The following is a 14,773-nucleotide window of genomic DNA, read 5'->3' as shown; positions in this document are numbered from 1 at the left end:
AGCTTTAGCAGGTGACTGGTCCAGCTCTTTGCTACAGTGGGATGAATCATGTGATAGGTTGAACTCAGGCCCAAAATGTAACATTTGTTTTTTTAAAAATGTAAAAAGCTTTGTTGCTTTATAAACGTTTCATACATACTAGTGCCCAGGAGTGGATGCAAAACCATTTAAGCAAGCAACCAAGATCTTTGCCAAGAAGTATTAGATGCAAGTCAAATAGCATCTTCTGACCATTAATTTATTTATTAACATTCTTCTCATCCCCACTCCCTCTACAAGAAAAAATTGTATATAAATACTGGCAGTTTTTAAGAGGCTTTATTTGTCACTTAAAGAATGCAGTTTTGGTTTCAGCTGCTAATAATACCTAATAAATGTCAAGTTTCTGGAACTTCCTTACACATACTGTCAGAGATGACCTGAGCAGGGTGCAGGGCCCAGGGTAAATCAGCCTGTGTGGAGGCCCCACCCCTGCGCGCCCCAGATGCGAAGAAGCCGGCAGCGGATTTGGTGGTGGGCAGGGAAGTGGGGGGGCGCCTAGCGGCCGGATGTAAGTCTGTGGCCACTTCACCTGGCTCCCCAGGGCCCCCCAAAGCGCGGGGCCTGGGACAGTCGCCCTGATTCGCCCTCCCCTAAGGACAGCCTTGCATACTGTAAAACTCTTCTTGAGAATACATGCTACATCTTTTCTTTCCATAAGAAATGATGCATGTCTTCTCATTTAACATTATGTATTTTTCCTCTTATAAAAGCCAAGCCTGCCTGAATATTCCCTCAGCTGAAAGAATCTTGTGGTGGTGATTGTTTTATTATCTGATTTTATTATCTGTGGATTTTTTTTCCAAGCAATACGAGGACCCCCACCATTCAGATCATGGTCAGTAGGCAACCAAGGTGGAGGAATGTGTAGTGATTCTGAAAGTGCTGGAGGAAGCAGTGAATCGCGTTCTATGGATTCTCCATCTGCTAGCCCAGGTATAGCTATTTGCCAATTATTGTTTGTTTTAAAATAATTTTGTAAGGCCCAATTCAAAGACTGTTGAATTGGTGCAAAAATTGTTATCAACTTAAATGAGTGTTGCTTTGAGCATCTACTGAGAATGAACTATTGAGTAGACTCTATTTTTGGCCATCTGAAAAAAATTCTTTCCTCCTCCACAGGGGATTTTAAGAGAAGGCTTCCTCGCACACCCTCTACTGGTACTATGTCTTCTGCAGATGATCTAGATGAAAGAGAACCACCTTCTCCTTCTGAATGTGGTAATATACTATGATTTTTTCTTAAATTCTAGCTAGTTAGTAGGTGGCCTTTTGTCTTTGTAAGTGGTTGTTTTCTTTTATCTGCTATGAGGAAAACTTAAATTTACTAATTATCAATTACTTCAGATGCAAAGTGAATTTGCAACAGTTGGTATGTTCTCAGGTTCCCTGATTTCAGAGCTAAAAAGAACTGTCTAGGCTATGTAGTTTCTCTGGAGTATAGCAAACTTGTTCCTCTCATTTAGATTAGATTAATGCATTATCAGCATTTGAACATGCTTTATGATGCTTTATTTAGCTTTGCCTTTAGCTGACATTATCTTGGCATCTAAATTTTTATTCATATCAATGCTATTAACATGCTTCAAAGGCAATAACATATTTAAGCTATTCAATTTCTAGACTGCCAAGTACAAGTCACTTGAGGAGTGAGTTATCTGTAAATCTTAAATGCTATAGTTCCAAATGTTTTAGGAAGTTAGCTAAGACATTTTCTTATGCTTGAAACTCAGATAAGGTAGTTTAGTAACATCTCTGCCCCGGGTTTAAAAAATGAAAAATGTACTTTAGATGGATTAGGGAAGTCTTTCTGGCAGTATGACAGCCACTTGATCACATGTTCTGAAACTGGAATTACTGGATAACTAGAAGCATCCCCAAGCAATGTCTGCAGTACTGAAATATTTCCAGAGCTAGTTTTTTAACATACATGTACAGTAAAGCATTTAAGCAAATACTGATGTCCATCAGTGCTTGGTACAAAAAAAACATAGTTTAGTGGTGAACTTAAGGTTAACATATACTGAAATGTTCCAAATCACAGCTTAAACCAGTATTAAGGCCATTCTAAAACAAAGTCTCTTTTAATTTGTTGTCTAATGTGAAAAAAATGAGACCATCTCCCACCCCCTACCTGCCCATTACTTGAGCTTCTAGGGGGAAAAATGAGCAATAACTTCTATTCACAAAATATATTTGAATGCATAAAACTGAGTAAGATTTAATGCTTTTTTAACACTTGTTAACAAAACTAATATAAATAAAAGTTCTGAGCTACTTGAACTATCAGAGGAATTGCCGTTTATATTTTTTTTCTAGAATCCTCTAGAAGGTAATATCTTTAGGGTTGTAGGAATAGTAGTTTGATGTTCTCTTGTGAGTGTGTATTTAATTACAATCAGTTCAAAGTTGGGGGAGGGGAGAGATTAGTCAAAGTATTTTTCAATTATTTTAGCCATTGCAAACGAAATTTTGTAAGGCTGGTATCCAAGTGGTCTTAACACAATACTTCGGGCATATACAGTGGAACTTGTCCAGGTGGCTGCCTGAATTGAAGGAGCAATCAAAGTACCCAAGTAGTACAAGTAGTTAGAGGTCCAGACAGCCTTATTTGCACTTTCAGTTGATTATGGGCACAAAATGTATTCCCTTCAAGTGTACATCTCTAAATGTCATAATTATGTTTAGGTTGTATATGGACTGGTTACTTCACTAGCAAGTGTATATAATATTTAAGCTCTATATGTAGCATCTACATCCTGTAAAGTGTGATTACTTGTAGACAGCTGTGTACTACAGTGAGTTTATAAGAAAAGCAAAGCAGCAAACAGTTATTTTGTATCCTCATACTGTGTGCTGTTTTACCAGATACTTGAATGCTATTATAACAGCAAAATTTTTTTTTCAAGGTTTAAATGATTTGACATCTGAAACTGCCAATTCTCCTGGGCCCTTTAGAAATACCCTCATGTCCAAGGCAGCTCAAACGCACAAGCTGCGAAAATTGAGGGCTCCATCTAAATGCAGAGAATGTGATAGCTTAGTGGTATTCCATGGAGCAGAATGTGAGGAGGTAAGAGGTTACAGAAGGTAACATATGCAGTCATGTAGATTCTTAGCAATGACATTTTGATCTAAAATTGTGTTGAAACATTTTTATTTTTCATTTCTTCCTTTGTACCTCACTTATTGTAGTGCTCGCTTGCTTGTCACAAGAAATGTTTAGAGACCTTAGCTATTCAGTGCGGGCACAAAAAACTTCATGGAAGACTTCATTTGTTTGGAGTGGAATTTGCTCAAGCTGCTAAAAATGTTCCTGATGGCATCCCTTTCATCATTAAAAAGTGCACCTCTGAAATTGAAAGCAGAGCCCTGAATGTGAAGGTACAGGTTAACTTAATGTTATAAAGCTTAAACATGAACAGTCTTTTCCAAAAACAGTTTATACTACATTGGCTAATTCCAATCTGTTTTACAATTGCTTTTAGAGCTAAAAGAATTGCATACTGTTTCTTTTTCTATTTCAGGGCATCTACCGTGTGAATGGAGCCAAATCAAGAGTTGAAAAACTCTGCCAAGCATTTGAAAATGGAAAGGACTTGGTAGAACTGTCAGAACTTTACGCACATGACATCAGTAATGTCCTTAAACTATACCTCCGCCAGGTATATGCTATAACTGTTCTGCAATTAGCTGGAAGAACAGAAGTATTATAGCAGCTTTTTCAATGAGGGAGGAAAATATTCCTTTTCACAAGTCCTGTAATTGTTGCTGGAAAAATACCTTAATTTGAATAGAATAATCTACTGTATTGGCAAGAAATTATTTTTATTTGGAGAGCTTGATTCTGTGGTGCTTGACAATGAAAACACTAAGGCTATTGATAGAATCAGTGTTCGAGCCTGTTTATCAGTCCCAGCAGTATCCATGTTGCTTTTAGTAGCATAGTTTTCTGTATCCACTTGTTAGTGTGAAGTTTAAGTGTTAATCTAGTTGGATTCATGAGATAGGTAGGGCTGTAGCTTGTAAAGTGGCAGCCAGGTTTTACAGGTTGCAGACAAAGTTTGAATGAAATGCCTAAAACTATAGTCAATAAAAAAAAAATGATAAAAAGCCTAGCATGGTAAGATTAACCACTTTCCTTCTGTGGAAACAGGTTTTAAAGCCTTGGGCATTTAAATACCAGGTAACCCTTTTGAAATTCAATCCCGTCTCCTAATGGGGGTTTAAGCACCTTCTGGCTGTAAGTGATGTAGGAGTACAAGTAACAATGACTTTAAAATGAGTTGTGCTCATTTAGTGACTTGAGAACTTTTGTAGATAATACATTAGCTTTTTACTGCTACTTCAACAGGCAGTAAAAATCCATAATTCTGTATGCAGCAAATTCTGGAGTTTAAGGGCACCATGCTGAATTTTAACTAACATTAAACTCCAAAGAGACAAATGAAGCCAAGCAGTTACCTGCTGGTTTATCACTTTCTGTGTGTCTAATCTGTTCAGTACAAGCTTAGTTAGAACCAGTTGTAAATAATGATGATTTTTATATGATAAAAATAGTACTAGAACCCTGTAGATAAGATGCTTTCCAGCTTTAGGAAAACATTTTTACAATGAAATATGTTTATTTGAATACAATTGTTAAATTTCAGTACAATTAAGCTGTAAAACTTTATTGGCTGTGGATTTCTGGAGGATTATTACATGCCTGAGGTGTGAGGCAGAATGACTTTAGCCACCCAAGTAGTACAATAATCCCTAAGAAATTATGTGTTTTGGGAGGCCACTTAGTGGGTTAACTTTCCAGCCTTTCATCTCCAAATAATTTACTTCAGATCTAGTTGGAGTCACCAATAAAACTAGCCTGCCCTCTCAGTTTGGTCCTTAGTAAATATATATCCACACTAATAAGCTGCCACATCATTGCAGTGTCTACGTGAGGGAGCCAGGGATGTCAAAGGTGAGTTTTTAAGGCAGTGATAGAATTGTTATAGGAAGCCTGTCCAAATATTAATGTTAAACTCTTAAAGGTATTCATGGTATTTGAGACTTCCTGTTGTTTAGACCGGTTTTAAGAGTTCAAAAAAAGTTCTGTAAAGTTGCTTAAAGAGCTGTTGAATTACTATTTTTAACACTGATTAATTTGTGTAAGGTTGAGCTGGTTGTTCTGTTTTTACATTTTATCTCCATTTGGAAAATGAAAAACCTAGGTCAATTTCACTTTATTTATTTTAACTGTTGCCCCTATGAGATTCTCATGAACTAGCATAATGGTAATTTCACACTCCAAGAGAAAGTTTTAATTGGAAAATTCTTCATTAGAATTTTAATAATCACACAGAAACAATAGAATTGTTAACAGGGTTTTCAGCTATGAATAATTATTTTTTGATAAATAATATTTGAACAAATTTAGCAGTTTGTATGCTATATTATCAGGCTTCTGTTATAACGTGTTAGTGTGTGATATTTTTATGTCTAGGTCTCTTTTATGTATTCAACTTTTCCAGCTAAAGGAAAGGCACTAGACTAGACAGCATTTGGTGATAGACAGGAAGGAAACAGACAAGGTAAAATGCAGACTTGAATATGTTTCTAAATGTTTCTATTCCCTCAGCTCCCAGAACCTTTGATTTTGTTTCGGCTTTACAATGAGTTCATCGGACTTGCAAAAGAAAGTCAGAATGTTAATGAGGAAGTGGACACAAAACAGACTAGCCCTACATCAAAGAAAAGGCAATCAGTCTGTATTGAAATGAACAGGATCATCATTAAAATGAAAGATCTCCTCAAACAGCTACCTGTACCAAATTATAACACACTTCAGTACCTTACAGCACATCTTCATAGGTAAGAAAAGCCCTTTAAGGTAACCTGCAGATGTTTTGCAAAGTAAACTGTTATATGCTGCATGCTAGGAAAATTTCTTTCAGATGGTTTGGCCCCCACTTTTGGATGTTCATCCAGAAAAATTACAGGATCTGTGTTTCTATATCTCCATGTATTTTCAAAAATTAGTTTGTGGTTTATGTAATGGTGAATTATTGCTCTGCCCCAAACTAGGGATGTAAATATTTTAAAATATGTTTAACCTCCTCTGCTTAAAATGGTTAACCGATTAACCGATAACGCAGCAGCTCAGACACAGCTGGTGCTGGGGAGTCACTCTCCCAGAGCCAGGGATGGGAGGAGCAGGCAAGCCCAGACAGGCAAAATGCAACACAGCCCAGGTGGACCCTGCGCTGGGAGGGAGGGACCACCTGTGAACAAGCAGATAATTGTTTAATCACTGAGTCCTTAGGCTGCTTGCTGTTTTCCTTTTAGGCCATAGGTACTAGTCCCCCCTTACCTCTCTCCCTCTCTCCTGCCTGCCTGCCCTGCTGCCTTCTGATTCCTGTTGGGGCATTGCATGGCTTCCCTTTTCCCCCTTTCCTGCTAACCTGTGCCCAACCAAGCTAAAGGATAACCGGTAGGCTAACTGGTTATCATTGCATGTATCAGTTAAACAATTAATCATTTAATCTTTCACATCCCTATTCCAAACATACCATTTCTAGAGATGTTGCTTGAAAATGAGAACTAGCCATCTAATCTTTGTCTGCTTAAAACTGTTTCTGAATAATAGTTGCATGCGGTACTCCATCTTAGAAAGAGTGTATCTAAGTAACCATATTTAATTTCCTGTGAAGAAATTCTAGCAAAATAGCATGTTCAAGCAGGCAAAAAATCAAAAAATCAGATCTGCCACTTTGGTGATCTTTTCTGATCGTCTTCTAGAAAGATGCAGGTGTACATTTATATGCTTCAGTCAAGAACTATATCTAGGTACTACAGGGACGGATGAATAACTTGGCATTTAAGTTGCACCTTGCCTGCATGACATTTTTTTCTGAAATGAGCTTTATTGTTATTCCAGCCATGTTACCAGACAGCAGCTTGCTTCGTCTTACCCTAATATGCTAAAAGCTGTTTCCCAGCAATAGCAATGGTTAAGAGCATTCAGACACAGCTTCCATTCTGCTTGCTTCCTTTTTTGATCCCTGAAGCTGTGGCCAACCAGCTTCTGCTGTACTGCTTGCCACAGTGCTGTAAGGTCATAGTTGCCAGAGAACTTCTCCCAAACATGGAGCTGAATTATTTTTAAGGAGGTGAAGATAAAGAAAAAATTAAGTGATGATGCAGAGCTACAAAATTATAAAAATATGTTTTTTAATAAATAAGAGCCAGAATTTACCATGGTCACTTAACAATCTTATAAGCTAATAGCTCCAAGGTTTGGGTGGACAGACCACTGTCAACCTTTAGTTGTTCCTGGACCAGTGTGCACCCTGATAAATATTTTAATTAGTTTGGTGAGAAGAAATGTTGTGATCTGTGGACCTGCTATCATGGCCTTGCAGACAGTGGTTTAGGAATGTGAGCCTTAAAGCAGCCAGAAGTGGTCTGTAGAGAATTTTCTCTCTTCGGGAAAGTCTCTTGGCTTATATGTAGCTGGTGCAAGTGGCCCTATTGTCTCTTCCCACCCAAAACACCGCATTGTTCTGGCCTAATTTCCAAAGCTGCTGATGAGTCGCAAGTACTAGAGAAGTAAACAGGAGTTGAGGGTACTCGTGAAAATCAGATCAAAAACATAGTTAGTAGTCTTCTTCCAGGCACTGATGCCTGAAAGCCTGGGCCCTTTTAAAAAAAGAAAAAAAGATTAATTGTAAATTGGAATTGTAAATGTGAACTTTAAATTGATTAATAAATTCCTGTTTCTTAAATAGGAATTTACAGTACAGCGTAGCCAACATGATAGCTTAAGGATGAACTGCAAAGCTAGCTAAGATAAATATTCTAAAAGTCATAATAGTATATGCTGGATCTTTTTGCTAAGTAGGATATGGAGGCTGTTCAGCTCAAGTAGATTGTGGTGTACTTTATATAAAGTAAATTAAAAGCCATACTTCTGTGCTGAATACTGCCTGCCTGTTGGGAGGAGGGGGAACTCAGCACATGCATGGGCTTAAGTTTGTTGGGTGTGTAACTTTTTGAAGCAAAGTTGTTTTAAAATTATTTCATGGAAATTAATTAGTATTAACATGGAAGGAAAGAAAACTACAAAGCCTGTGTAACTTTGCATATTGTCTTACACAGGGTTACTGAACAATCAGATGAAAACAAAATGTCTGCCAGTAATCTTGGCATAATATTTGGGCCAACTCTGATCAGGCCCCGTCAGACAGATGCCACCATTTCTCTTTCATCACTTGTGGACTATCCATATCAAGCCCGGGTAGTAGAGTTGCTCATCACATACTATGAAAAGATCTTTGATGTTTTGCTGCAACCATTTTCTACTGTGTCTCAGCCAGAAGAAAGTGCTACTTCAGTAGAAAATGCTTTACCAATGGAAGAGAGGGAACTGCAGCAGCAGAGCAAATCATTTATTGCTGTTAAGGAAGTAAGTGGCTGCCATGGAGCTGGATTGATGTGATTTTTTATTGATGCAGAATTAACTCATATTTTGGAACGTTGTATTGTTTACAGACATCACTATGAAATCTCTGAACTGCTTGTTTAGAAGTATGTATTTTTCCTCTTGAACACTCCTTTACTTCTGATCTGGTTTATATTGACAGGGCATACTGCTAGCCCCGAGTGAGAGTAAGAATTCAGAAACACTTGCATTACTCTTGGAACAGGACAGCAGGAAGAACATTAGAGAGAGAGTGGATGCATCTCACACTGGTTAGTAGTTCTTTATGCATCTCAGAACAATATATTGTCCTATGGACTAACTCCAGTCATTAAATACATTTGAGTGAAGTTCAACCTTTACTGTTTTCTGAAGATTGAAGTGCAAGCAAAAAAGTCTGTTTAAAAAGAGCCCCAAATCTGTCTTGCTCTTAGTTTAGTTAGAAACAGCAAGAAAATAAACCCTTTCAGAAACCTGTAATCATGGAGCCAAACTTTGTATACCTGCAGGGGAAATTCACCAAATAATGAAGCTACAGCTAGGCTGTACTTCTAATAAGAGGCTGTTGTGCTGTCTTTGGTTTGTTATCTGTGACTCCAGCAAGAATATTAGGACCCAGCAGCTAAGATATGTTTGACAGGTGCTTTTCTCTTCTTTTCTAGAACGGATGTCACTCCCACTCACTGGAGCTAAGCATGAGGGGTTTGGGAATTGGAATGCTCCATTGGAATCCCCAACTACCAGTATTCTAGATATTCATATTGGTGCTCCCAAAGAGTCAGGTGTGTGCTGCCTTAATTACACAGTACTTCCCAAAGGATGTTTTCTGCTAGTTTGCTTATGCTGTGTTTTTGTGCAAATACAACAGTTCCTTTGTATAGAGGTGGAATATCAACTCTTAAACTAGTGTTACACACAGCTCTCTTTTATTACCTAGTGAACACTTAGGATATGTGGGGAAGGCTGTTCTAGCCAAAAATTATATTTGCAGCTGTTGCCCAAAGAAGCTAAACGTTTGTTTCCTTGGCTGTGCCCCTTTCAGTATCTGCCTGCATTTAGACTAGATTTCCTGCAGGCACATATCCCCAAGTGGAGAGTCTAATACATCCCAGCCTGACTATGTATAGTGATCATACTCTTAGGATAGCAGAATTAAACTGAACCTGCTCAGTAATGGATTGGGCAGGACTTTTCCAGCGGTCATAATCTCTATCATACAGGAGATATTAAAAGACTCTGATTTCGAGCTCCAGTAGTGCAGTTCAGGAAGGGGTGAAGACAAGTGCAAGGTATGTCTACACTGAAGAAGTATCTTTAGTCCCCAACGCAAGCTGGATGACTGAAGTCTGAGCCTGAAGCAGCCATCACTTTTGTTTAGAATCTCCTTGTGTATATAAACCCCACTTGTAGCCTCTTGCAAGGAGAGGCTCTTCCAAGAATTTGAGTAGTGACTTTGTAGATGTCAATTCAGTGACTCTGCTTTGGAGTAATTGTCTTGTACAGCAGTCAGTAGCCACTCTCCTTTCTTGCCTTATTGGAAGAAGCACACACTTCAAATGGACTGTAAGTACATGCTATAGTCCAGCGTGTTTTTATATCTGCACTGGGTTTATTTGGCACCTTAAAGAACTAGGCTTGCTATCAATAATACTGCAAGGAAATAGCAGTCCTGCAGAGTATAATATACTCCCTTATTTTGTATAGCGGCATAAAGTTCAAAGTGTGGCTGTAGTTGCTTTTCTGTATTTTTCTGCGGAACGCGTGTATTTTTATTATGAGTATTTTTAAGCTGATAAGTGCAGGAAATCATTATCTGAACCCTCTCCTTCTCCCGCTTTCCCCCCACACTTTTTTTTTAGTCTGTAGATACTCAATTTGAGTAAATTCAATGATACTTCATATTACGCTCTGTCAAATTCTTGTACTTCGAGCCTGAAGAGCTGGAGAAGTACTGTTTCAACCAGGACATCTCAGGGGTGAGATTTAATTACAACATGTTTTGATTGGCTTAAAAAAAAATCCCTTCTAACTTTTCAGCCTAACTCTTCAGGGCAACAGTGGCCCATATACACATTGATACAATTGAGTATCACAGACCACATCAACACCCAGAAGCACTTGACTGGTGCAGTATATTAAACCAGAAAAAATGGATACAGCTGTAGTGACAAACAGCATTCCCTCTAAGCTGTATGGTGTGCACAGCCGCTCAGGTGCACCTGGCAGCGTGGCATGAGCGTGCCTGCACGGCCATGCACGCCACATAGCTTAGAGGGAACGCTAGTGACAAAGCTGCCTTTTTTTCACCAGGATGGTAAAACCACCCCACCCCAGGTTGAACAAGGTGCATAAGTGAAAGCATAATTTTGCATTGGCAGTAGGCTTCAGCCAGCAGTGCTACGTGGGTCAGAGATTGCTTTTCATCATATCCTGGCCAGTACAGTAAGGCTGGCAGAAGCCCTGCTGATCCTTCATGGTTGATGCTAATTCTTTACAGTTTTTAGGTGTATGGTGTGAAAATAATGAAGTAATCCTTGTTTGTGTTTCCTAGGCAATGCTGTGACTCCTGTTTCAGAGGGAGATGGTGAGCAGTCTCGCTCTCTAGCCGAGGATGGCTGCAAGGTCAATTTGTTGCCTGTAAAACCTAATCGTCAAATAACCAAAGTTCAGTTGCGATCTCCAAGGATAAAGCCAGTCATTCGCCCTGTGAGTTTGCCTGTGGAGAGAATTCTTCCTCCATGTGTTCTGAATGAGAGAAACTCACGGAACGTAGGTGTTTCAAGCCCAGAAAAGCTTGGCAGGAGTCCTACTATTGAAGAAGTTTCAGAAAGCAAGGCACTTCCTGCCATTAGTGCCTGTTGCAGGCTCTCTTGTTACGACACGCAGACTCTGAGGAAAACTTGGGATAAGCAGTATAAACAATATGATATAACTGCGAGGACAGCAATGATTGTGACCAACGTGCCCCAAGAGCACCGAGCACCGGAGTGTGGAAGTGCAGGCACTTCCTCTTCAACTTGCAGCACTGGTAATAATTCCACCAGTGCTGTTCCTCCCAATAAGCCATACAATGTCCCTGTCAGATCAGTGAGGGTGACATCAGAAGGGAATGCTCCAGATGCTAATCCTCTTGCTGCTTTCAGGGCACCAAGAACTTTGCAGCCACCACCAGGGACTTTTTATAAGCCTCCTTCCAATTACAAGGCCAAACAAAATGAGGAGAGTTCTGCCACCAGAGTTTGTGCAACCAGTGTGAGCTCTTTGCCTGCCCAGGAGAACACTGTGAAACAAATTAAAAATCCAGCCATTGCCTCAGGTGCTACTGAGCAAAACACGGATCAACAAAAAAATAGCTCAGAGGACATTCAGCAGGCAGACCTGAAACCCCCTTATCAGAGACTGCGACCAAAACGTATACAAGAACTAGAACACAGGGAAGCTCACTTTGTGTAGGGCCACAAATCTTTGTGGAATGTTGATGTGACTTACTGATTCTTTTTTATTGTATTTTTTTTTTGGTCAATGCAAATATTTTCCCCCTTTAATCCTGTTCTTGTGCCGTATTGGAATTATTTTTATATATACAGCATTTTAAACGCTGAGGGGAGACTGTGAAGGAAATATGAAGTTGAATTTTTTTAATTCAGTAGATTTTCATAAGTCTATTTAAATACCTTCCCAATATCGATGCAGCTAATCAGTGCATTTGGTAAGACACTGAACTTCAATTCCCTGAGTGGGAAGAAGTACTTATTTATAGAGAGAAACGACTGTTCTTGCGTGCAGCAATGAAAGGAGCCATTTTTTCAGTATAAATTATGTAGTAAAGATGAAGGGTTTGATGTTCAACTGTTCAATTAAGCATAAACCAAAGCTTGTGCTTTGCTCTATGAAAGCTTCTGTGTTCAGTTCTCCAATCTGTGCAATTAAAGCTTTGCCCCTAAATAGATTATATAGTGGCCATCGTGGCCTATAATTATGTATCATACGTGTATATTTTATACCATCTTTATTTGCCAGTTTTCTGTATTGTCACTTTAATATTATTTGTACAGAAAAGATGCACTTACTGAGCTTTACTATTCAAAACCAACAGCAAATTTGCATCCGGTTACCTGTAGTATAACTTAGTAAGTGGGTCTGTGGTACACAGCCTACCTATTTCTGCTGCCCTCCGGAAGAGTACCGATTGCAGTGGTGCTGTCATTCTCTGTTACAAAAAAGCCAGTGTTTTCCCTGCTATAGTAGATCAGTTTCACTTCTTGCCCAGTGTAACTGAAATGAAGAATATAGTTTCAAGATACAGTGAAATAGGTGAAAATAACCAAAAATCAGCATTAGTAGGTGCATCTAATGGTTTTCCACTTGGTATTAAATGGTTTTTATATGTACACTTGTATTGGCTTAAAAATATATTAACTTGTTAACATTCCACTGACTCCATGGTGTTTATAACATCTGGATTTCTTCTAACTTATTAAAATACAGACTCTTGGCCTTTACTATGCTTTAGTGTATGGCTTAGTATTTCCAGGTCTCTGGAAAATGAAAAGTGCATTCTTTGGAGAAGAATGCATTTAACTGGATTCTTCACAATACAAATGCCAAATGAGGGGCAGTAGCATGAGGCATTTTTAAAGAAGGGAATCAAAAGAACACTGACAGAAAGAAAAGCAAGGAGAGGGGTTTAGTTTGGTTTTGTTTGCTTGGTTTTCTGTCTAAACTAAAGGTTTTAACAAAGTTTCCTACATTTAAAACAAACCACAAAATAAACCCTAACACTGCATTTCAGTGGGCGTAGTCTGAATTTAGGTTCCAGAATAGAAATGCTTAAAGATTTACAGGACTGAACTTCTGATTCGCTGTTTTACTACCAAGGAAATGAAACTTCTGTGCCTGCAAAAATCCTCCTACCTCTGAGTATTTCTGATATGTCAGGAAACATTTCTTTCAATGACAGAGGGCTGAAAATGTGAAGGAGCAACTGTTGTGAGAAGTTGGCCAATGGCAATCTGTCAGATTCTGGCACCAGTATTCAGATCAAAAAGGGCAAATGGGAGAAAGGTCAAAGATTCCTTCTAGATACTGTGTAAGAGGCATTCCATTTCAAAAGCGGGATAAATTCACTTGATCAATGGGCAGGAATAAGCATTAATAAGTAAGTCTGAACATAGCAGAGAGCCAGTGTGAGGAAGGCAACAGAAATATGATATACAATGCCTGCTAGATAGAAACAGCAATGTAATTTCCATTAAATTTCTATTCTGTTCTGCTTGGTTTGGTTTGGTTTGGTTTCCTTGGGGACTATTTTACCCAGGTTAGTATACAGGCATGTCGCATCATATGCGCATTTAACTTGCGCGAATTCAACTATGGGGGGGGCAGGGCTTGAGTCTGCACACGGCGCTGCCACTCTACCTGGAGGCCCGGCCACCACCACGCTGCCAGCGGTGACTGCCTCTGCCTCCAAAACCTCCCGCCACTTCCATGGAGCCGTGCCCGGAGCTGTGTGGCCGGCCACCAGGTGTGGTGGTGGCCAGGTGGCGCACAGCCATCCCTACCACCACCCCATGCTGCGCCACTGCTGCCGGCCACACAGCTCTAAGTGCGGCTCCGCAGCAGCGGTGGGAGGTTTTGGAGGCAGAGGCAGTCATCCTCCCTGGCACGGTAATATGCGATTTCACTATACGCGGTTTTCGCCTTTACGTGCTGCCTTCAGAACATAACCCCCGCGTAAGATGCGGGGGATGCCTGTACTGACAAAAACTGTCAAATTGTTGGCAATTCCAGTCTGCCTCTGATAATTCATATCAGGTGCTTCTGGCTGTGAAACTGCTCTAATGAACACATGCAAGTAGTACACAAAGAAGGTCTACAGACTCCTGGCATACACCTTTATGCTTGCAAAATTAGAGGACATTCTGTTGCTGGTCAAGTTCAGTGTGTGTGTGTGTGTCAACTCTATTAATATTTTTTGAACAGCAAAAGCTTTTATTCTATGAACGAATATAAAGTCTCCGCTACATTCCTCCCCAGAGGCATAAACTAGTAAATCAAAGTCCATCTAGATTTCTGTCCTCAGATTGACATGCTGCACCACTAATACCAATTTACTAGTGTTTAGGGCTGACTAAATTAAGTTGATTTATAGCCTGTCACTTTAACTTCAGCAGTGTTTTGGTTTCAGAACATTTTGCTTAAATGTAATAAGAGGTTTGCCAAACAGGAGAGTATTTTCATTAAAAAAAAATCTGATTGTTTTTGGACAGCTAAAAA

General features: G+C 39.4%; 1 protein-coding gene across 8 annotated transcripts in view; it reads left to right on the top strand.

The window, feature by feature from the left end:
* The window catches only part of ARHGAP29 (Rho GTPase activating protein 29), an 89,426-nt gene extending 76,427 nt beyond the window's left edge, over positions 1–12,999 (top strand). For all 8 annotated transcript variants that reach the window (XM_014599728.3, XM_059728067.1, XM_014599727.3 and 5 more), the window contains 10 exons: positions 847–975; positions 1,162–1,260; positions 2,949–3,112; positions 3,235–3,423; positions 3,567–3,704; positions 5,657–5,889; positions 8,176–8,482; positions 8,661–8,769; positions 9,160–9,279; positions 11,049–12,999. In XM_014599728.3, coding sequence (XP_014455214.1) covers positions 847–975; positions 1,162–1,260; positions 2,949–3,112; positions 3,235–3,423; positions 3,567–3,704; positions 5,657–5,889; positions 8,176–8,482; positions 8,661–8,769; positions 9,160–9,279; positions 11,049–11,950 — 2,390 coding nt within the window. In that variant the 3' untranslated portion in view covers positions 11,951–12,999. The remainder of the gene's footprint in view (positions 1–846; positions 976–1,161; positions 1,261–2,948; positions 3,113–3,234; positions 3,424–3,566; positions 3,705–5,656; positions 5,890–8,175; positions 8,483–8,660; positions 8,770–9,159; positions 9,280–11,048) is intronic.
* The last annotated feature ends 1,774 nt before the right edge of the window (positions 13,000–14,773 follow it).

The sequence above is a fragment of the Alligator mississippiensis genome, chromosome 5 (assembly GCF_030867095.1).
Source record: "Alligator mississippiensis isolate rAllMis1 chromosome 5, rAllMis1, whole genome shotgun sequence".
NCBI lineage: Eukaryota > Metazoa > Chordata > Crocodylia > Alligatoridae > Alligator > Alligator mississippiensis.
This window is presented reverse-complemented; position numbering and strand designations above follow the sequence as displayed.